The sequence below is a fragment of the Aquila chrysaetos genome, chromosome 14 (assembly GCF_900496995.4).
Source record: "Aquila chrysaetos chrysaetos chromosome 14, bAquChr1.4, whole genome shotgun sequence".
NCBI lineage: Eukaryota > Metazoa > Chordata > Aves > Accipitriformes > Accipitridae > Aquila > Aquila chrysaetos.
Window position 1 is genome coordinate 15,427,350 of NC_044017.1, and position 7,686 is coordinate 15,435,035.

The 7,686-nt window shown below is 46.9% G+C and overlaps 1 protein-coding gene across 3 annotated transcripts in view; it reads right to left on the minus strand.

The window, feature by feature from the left end:
- NDFIP2 (Nedd4 family interacting protein 2) overlaps nucleotides 1–5,379 on the minus strand; it is a 49,362-nt gene extending 43,983 nt beyond the window's left edge. For all 3 annotated transcript variants that reach the window (XR_005933948.1, XM_030036462.1, XM_030036459.1), the window contains exon 1: nucleotides 5,246–5,379. Coding sequence is in view for 2 of the 3 variants with exons in the window: in XM_030036462.1 (XP_029892322.1) it covers nucleotides 5,246–5,281 (36 nt within the window). In the remaining variant the exon portion in view is untranslated. The remainder of the gene's footprint in view (nucleotides 1–5,245) is intronic.
- Nucleotides 5,380–7,686: the final 2,307 nt, after the last annotated feature.

Sequence of the window (7,686 nt, forward strand, 5' to 3'; positions counted from 1 at the left end):
AAACATGACAGTATTTAGAAATTAAAGAAAAACTGAAAAAAAAATGTAAAATGCATTAACTGCATCACTACTGTATCTGCAAACATACCTCAACGTTTCTAGTTTTTCTTCTTCATTTGCAGCAGGATTCTTCATAAAAAATAGGAAGAAGTGTTTATAAAAATATTAAAGCTATTCTTTCAAGACAAAACCCACTATGTTTAATAGATAAATCTGTCACATGTAAAAATGTTACAGAAATAAATTCAAAATTTAAAATGTTTATTATTAAATTCTCCAAAACAATTAAAATGCAGGGATAGCCCATTGTTTGAAAGCGTCATTTACCTCATTTCTGAAGATCCTCATTTGCCCTTCTAAACTATTATAAGGTCTACGCTAGGTGTTTCATGTGCAAAAAGCGAGTGCACTGAAAAAATTTATCTTCAGTGATTAAAAGGTTCATATCACTAAAAACATCAGTGCAATTCTCACAAGCTAGCAACAGTAACGCTTATCACTTCATGCATCTTTACTCAGTATTTTTCAGTATTATAAACATAGTCCCCTAGATGCAGTATTTTATCTTCCAGTTACGATATCACCACCAGATCTGTGGAAAGCAACAGGATTTCCATAACTTAAGCTAGCTCGATCTGTTCAGTAACACCAATTACGTAAGAGTTCTCCTAAGACAAAAAATACTATAGAAAATATGCTAGATATAAGCCAGGGGTCTTGTATCAAGGGTGTAGAATAAACAATATTTGGGTTTTCATTTGCCAATCACTATTAGGCTCAGTCCCGTGAAAAGAAGGAGGAAGAGATTTTTCTTTGTGCACATTTCCTGTGTAGGTTGACTTTCATGTGTCTGAGACATACAAAGACCACTTGACTTTGATTAAGGTTTTTAAGCAGATAACACCGTGACAGTAAAGAGTCAATAACAATGGAGTTGAGATACAGAAAATTAAGGCTTATCTGAGGTAATTGTAAAACTATTCACAACACGTAGCATTATGCAGGCAAATGGATTGGGATAAAGCGTTTACAGTAGCAATTTTCAGCTCTTAACCCTGTTTCTATAAAGCACACACAACTTACATTTGTACACCTTTAAAAATCACAATTTCTTTATCTCCGTACAGACCTGTACAACAGCAGGCTGCCGTCTCAGAGTCTTGCATCACACATGACTTACAAACCCCACCAAACCCCGGTGCTACAGTGGCAATGGCAAATTCGGTGACAGCTAAACTGACATCAGTGTGGACTGCTGCCTTTGGCTCCATCTGTCCCAGTTTGCTACCTACCCATTTTACCACTTACCTCTGACCACCCCATAAGTCAAAGACTGATGACTACCTGACCCCATATTGATAACCCAAAGCTTTAATCAAAAAAGACTGGGGGGGGGGGGAGCAGTGAGTTGATTGTAATTCTTAAGCAGTTCAGCATGTAAGTCCTGCAGCCTTCAATGGGATTTTTGTGCCTAAATCACTCATATGCACGTGAATTCTTCCCTCATGACTCAGTTATCTGGAAAAATCACATTTCACAGAAGAAAAAAAAAGGCAATCTTGAGCTTTAATACTTAGTTGCTCACCCAGTTTTATGCACTGCAGAAAAAGGCTGCATTTCTTTTTCTTTGTTTCAGTATAGATTCACAAAGCATCATTCAAATCACTTTTTCTGCAAACAAGCTGGACTAGGAGCAGACATTTCAGACAAGATAGTAATGCATAAGTTAAGGTCAGATGACAAAGAGCTAGAAGGTAAAAAGAATCAGAATGATTACTGAAGAATTTTTATTATATTTTCCTAAAGTTGATGCCTCAGTCCCCTTACCTAACAACAAGCAGAACAGGGGAAGAAAAAGAAAAAAATACAACAATAAGGAAACAACACAACTGAACTGACTATACCTGTAATGAATGTAAAATTTAAGACACGTTTACCAACAGGATTGCAGCATGCAAGTGACTAAGGAAAAAAAGGGAAGTAAAGCTAAACAACAAAGGTTGGCTAATTTACTTCTGATGTCATATTCCTGCAGGGAAGCATGACAAATTCTTACCCATCAATTAGTTGTCTTTTTGCCCTATGAAGAGAGGACAAAAAAGGAGGGGCAGAAAGCAATACAAATCACACATGCCTGAGGCAGATAGTTACGTAATGCTGATGTACCGCCCGCTCTTTGCTCATAACACTTACTTTGCTGCAATTCCAAGTACCAGCTTTTTAACAGTTGCCTGGTTTGAACGTTTTTAAACTGCTTTTTAAATAAAACGCAGATGCACAAGAAAGAATAAGATGCAGAACGAAGCTTTAGTGCTATTTCTGACAGAGATAAAAAACGAGAGAAGCTGAGGGTTAGCTTTATGATCAGACATTTTGTTTCATAAGAAGTCATAAAACTGGTGTGCTGTGCTAAAGCTCAAAACTAAATTGCCAGCCATTCTTGAAGTCTTTTAGTTTAACTTACTTGAAGAAACCACAAATAAAAAGAGGCAGCAGTGAGATAGCTCCTGCAGCAGTGAGATAGCTCCTTCAACTTCAGTGAAGTGCTACTGTCACTGCCAGGAACAGAAATGCAAGTCAGTAATTCCTTCGATAATAATGTACGCCTATAATTCTTTCTATTTAGAAGAGAACTTGCCCTGAACAGAGCAAAACTGATCAGTCAGAAGTAAAGGCAGAACGGGTACAACTGAAAAAAAAAGTTTTTACTATTATTCAGAATGGGTCAGATTTCATAAGCTTAGCACTAGGGAGCGGGACGTTTGCAAAACTAATGTGATATTAGCCACGTTAATTCGTATTTCTTTTCTGTATTTTGTGCTTAAAAATTAGGACACAGCCATAAATCTGCAATAATCTATTGCTTAGCACCTATCACAGCCGTTATGTAAGCAAATACATCATAACACTTAAGATCACATGCTTGAATAATCAGGTGCTAATTAAGTATATCTGCAATTGCCTTGTTCCTTTCCATTCTCTGACTCAACGCAGCAAGTAAATAACATTACAAAAATCTCAATATCTAGCAGTCAGATGTAACAGAGAGAAGATAAAACAATACGCTTTTCCTATGGGACAGTAATCAGTAAGGTCATATTTTAAACTCTGGAGTACATCAGAGATTAAGATGGCACTTTCATTGTGACTTACAACAGATTCAATGGAACTTAACGTGCTGTAATTGCAAAGGCTTCAGAGAACACTTCCGTAACAAAATTCAGTGACACAAATCGATCACAAAGTTTAATATACACAGGGAACTGAAGAGGCCAACTCCTGCTGTCGAATATTAAGATTAGCCCTTTTGGAAGGCCGCACCAAAGAGCGTTTACCCAAAGCTGGGCACCAGCATCATCGCTGAAAGTTCCTAATCAAATTTAACATAAAAATATTACAGAGACAAATTATTTCTTCATTCCATCTTACCGTGGTTTTTTTTCCTACTCCTTTGAGTAATGGAATTAAGTTTTCCCTTATATTTGTCTGACGTTTAATAGCATATACTTTTAATGCCTTTTAAAACGTACCCAGGTTACTTCAGGCCTCAGGGAAGATAGTGTTTGTAGGCTCTTAAGAAAACGCCCTGCCAGCATTTTCATTCTCCTTTGCAAAAAAGAAGGAATGCCTTTAGGACTTCTGCCAATTCCAAGTTATGGTAGCGTGGCACAGGAAAAGAAGCCTGCTAGAAAGCACTTGGTGACCCACTAGCATGCTAAAGGCGTACGTCACTCCTGAAAAGTTGCAGGGTGCTAGGTGTGTTCGTCAGCTACATGACAACCCCAGTATATAATCGTCCAAAAGCATACAGAAATTTCCCAAGCTGCAAGACTAACCAAATAAATATTCCAAACCTATTACAAAGGTTTTCCTATTACTTTTTTTTTTTAGATCATAACCTAAGAACAATTTGAATATAAGTATCAGTATATAGCTCTACATGTGCACAGAAGTAATACTTCCGTGGACATTGTTTTCACTGCTCAAGCTGTAAAACACAAACAGTAAGAGAAAGAATTCAGGATTTAGCTATAAGATTGTAGCAGAAATTTGAATTACAGACAGTAGCAAAGATTTCAGACTTTCATAGTATACCCTTACATATGTAGCAAAGTCGTGAAGTACAAGGAACTGAAGGACGAAATTGAAACTTTTGAGGAGACTGACTGCACCTAAGTCATTTTTGCGACCAATAATCAGAAAAGCTCATATATTTGGACATTACGCTAAAGACCACAAGGTTAACATAACTGATGTTAAATTAACGACCGCGAGAAACAAGCGGTACCCATTGATTTGGGCAGGAGGAAAATCTCTGCATCCTAAATGATGATTTCTGTAGTGAAGTTCAGGAAGGAAAGAACGGGCATTTAAATTGGACTCAGCGAACTGCAAAGCAGAGGACTGTTCTTTAATAAGACAGCGTGCGCTCGGGTGCGTTTGTGCCTCTGCACACAGAGGCTCACTGAAGGTCAGTGTCCTGCGTTCTGCGGTGCCCCGCACCGAACCTTCGGCGAGTCTGCGTGCGTGCCCGTGGGGACACCGGCGCTCGCCGGCTTAAAGATGACAACGCGCACACGCGCGCAGCCCGGCAGCCACGAGCTCTTCAGGATATCAAGGTTTCAGGGCAGAAACGCCGCTCCGCTCCCCGGCGCGCACTGGCCGCAGACGGCTAACCCCAGCCCTTCCCCAGCCCCGCAGCGAGGCGGCCGCTCAGCCCCGTCCCGCTGCCACCGCGCTCTCCGCGGAGGCCCCGCCACCCCCTCACCGCCGGGGGACGCGCTCGGGGAAACCCGCCGCCCCCAGGCCGGGACCCGCCGCCGGCGGGGGGAGCCGGACGGAGGGGAAGGGGGGCGGGCAAAGCCGTTTTCCCGTGCGGGCCCGCAGCGCGGCCGAGGCCGGCCGGCCGCCCCCTCAGAGGCCGGCCGCCAGGGCTGCCGGGGGGGTGGGGCGGGGGGGGGGGAAGCTCCCGCCGGGGCCGCGCCGCCCGGGCAAGGCCCGGCTGTCAGAGGCGGCGCCGCCGCCGGGGCAGGGCGGGGGGGGACGGGTCCGCGCTCGGGCCCGTACCGACGGCGGAGAAGCGCCGGGGGGGGGCCCGCCAGACCCCCGCGCGCGGGAGCCGAGAACCGGGGGGGGGGGGGGGGGGGGGGGGAAGGACGCCCCGGTCGCCCCCTCCCCCGCCGCCGCCCCGACCCGAGGAGGCGGGGGGAGGCGAGCGGGGCCGAGGCGGGGACGCCGCACTCACCACTCGGTATCGGCTGGCGGGCTGGTGGTGATCCATCCCGACCGCCCTCGGAGGCGCACAGGCGCGGCCGCGGCTCCCCCGACCGGCCCCTCGGCCCTTCCTTCCTCCCTCCCTTCCTTCCTTCCCCCGCCCACCCCGGCGGCGGAGCCGGCGCAGGCCCCGCCCCCTCCCCGCGCCCCGCCCCCGCCAGGGGAGGTGCCGGCGGGGCGGGGCGGGGCGCGGGGGAGGCACCGCCCCCTCTCCCCGACGCACCGCCAAACGCGTGCTCCGCCGCGCGTGCCCCCGCAGCCCCACGGCTGCCGGGCACGCATGCGCGGAGCCGCGCCGGGCCGGCCCGCCCCGCCCCGCCCCGCCGCGCGCCGTGGGCGGGCCGCGGGAGCCATGTTGTCCCCACGCCAGCGGGTGTGCGGCCGTGTGCGGGCGGGGCCGCGCCGCTTCCTCCCCCCGCCTGCCGCCCCGGCCTCGGTCCTCTCCCCCCGTGTCCTTCGGGGCTGCTGAGCCCCCGGCCTAGCCTGCGGCCTCCCGCCTGTGGGCATCGCCATCTTGTCTGCCGCTGCTGAAGGCCCCGAGGGTCGCTGCGTGCTGTGGATCCACGAGGGCGAGGGCCGTTGGAGGCCCTGGCCCTGCTGCAGGCCTGCACGCTGAGCTGTGCTGTGCTGAGCCGAGCCGAGCCGAGCCAAGCCGAGCCTGCTGGCCGTGTCGGCAGCCATCCTCGGCCTCTTCCCAGAGGCGTGCGTGGCGCCCAGCTGGTGACGGGTGTCTGCATCTCGGCCCTTTTCCCCACTCTAATCTGCAGTACTGTTCTGTGAGGCTGTTATGCCCCAAACCCATGCCTTGCTGAGGTATTTATCTCCATGGGGCGAGAAGTAGGATATGGCACAGAAGACATCTTGGGGACCTGGAGAATGATTAGGAATAGGCATCTACCTAAAGTGGTTGATGAGTCATGAGCCCATGTGCAAGCAAGCACCCTTCTGTGACAAGAAAATGTGACTTTCTTCTCCTCTCTTTCTCCTAAAACTGTACATGTTTATGACCTCCTGGGGTAAAAACTGAAAAACACCTTCCCCCATAGCGGCATATCAGATGAGGTTGACTCATTCCTAGGTTCCCAAACTGTCAGAGATGTAGCCATGGTACGAAACAATTTCAAAATAGCTGTAGATGCATCTCCTAGTTGCAGTGGAGCATCTGTACATGTAGCGGAGTATAACTGATCTGCAAGGTAAATGCTGTCACAAAAGCAGCTTCTTGCTATCACTAATGGCTTGCACACGGAGCTTTTTATCCTGCAGCCTAGATCACTGCCTTTATCCAGGCTAGGACAGAGGCTGACCTGCGCAGTGAGGTAGGAGTTTTCGTGCAAGCAGTCATTACTGATAAGCTGGGTGAGGACGTGGGGGAGTGGACTTAAGTCCCAGTATGTGCGTGTAGGAGGGCAGAGAAGTGGAGAGTGAGCTCAGAGTTTTGTTTCTAGACGGGGGGTGGGAGTGAAGATACACAGGATTATGAGGGAGGAGGAGGTGGAAGCATGAGGCTTTCTCTGTGTGCCCAGAACCTTGGTTGCAGCCCGTAGCTGGTTAATGCAGCAGTTACTAAAGCTACCCGAACAAAACAAGTTTGGGAAGTTCGGGCCTACTCTGTTGCATCTGTTATGTTCCTCATAGAAGAACTCTGTTGCACATCAAAAGCCCTAGCAGTTAGGAAAAAATGTTGGCAGAGAAATATGGGTTAGAAATGGATTAATGTTATTATTTTCCTAACAGGATTTCCTCCTTTTTCCCCTTTCCCTCTATACACAATGAAATTTTCTATGTTTAATTATTCTGTCTTAAAAGGAACAGTTATTAGTAAAGGTCATACTGAGTTTAAGAATGGTTTATACAGAGTACTGCACTGTGCTTCAGTTACCAAATAGAAGGAAAATCTCTTAATTATATTACCAGATTTCATGGGAAATGGAATTTGGACCATTCATGTAATAGGTTTAAATTCTAGTGTCGTCTATATTGTTAGAAACAAATTTCGCCAAGGTAAATTGTTTCTGAAGTGTTGCATGTGACATCTCGGCCCGGGAGGATGTTTCCTGAAAAGTGGTGTACAAATCAGAAATGGAGTGTTGATCTGAAATTTTGAAAATGTCAGCTGACCTCCATGGGTTTTTTAAGTTGTTTTTTTTTTTTGTATCTCAGGTCTGTGGAATACACTGTCTTAGAAACTCCAACTTGGGCACTAGTTGATAGCTGCCAGACAGCATTTCAGTCTGTAAATGTTTGAATACAGTTGAGTAAGCATTTATTAAGATGTCACTTTCAGGTTTGAACTTGTGCAAATCACTTCTTTTAAGGGAAGAAAGGACAGTAGGCAAGAACCAGAATGTTTAGTAGGGAAATTAGAAAATATTCCATGGAGCTTGGGGAAAGGGTCTGTAGAGGTAGTAA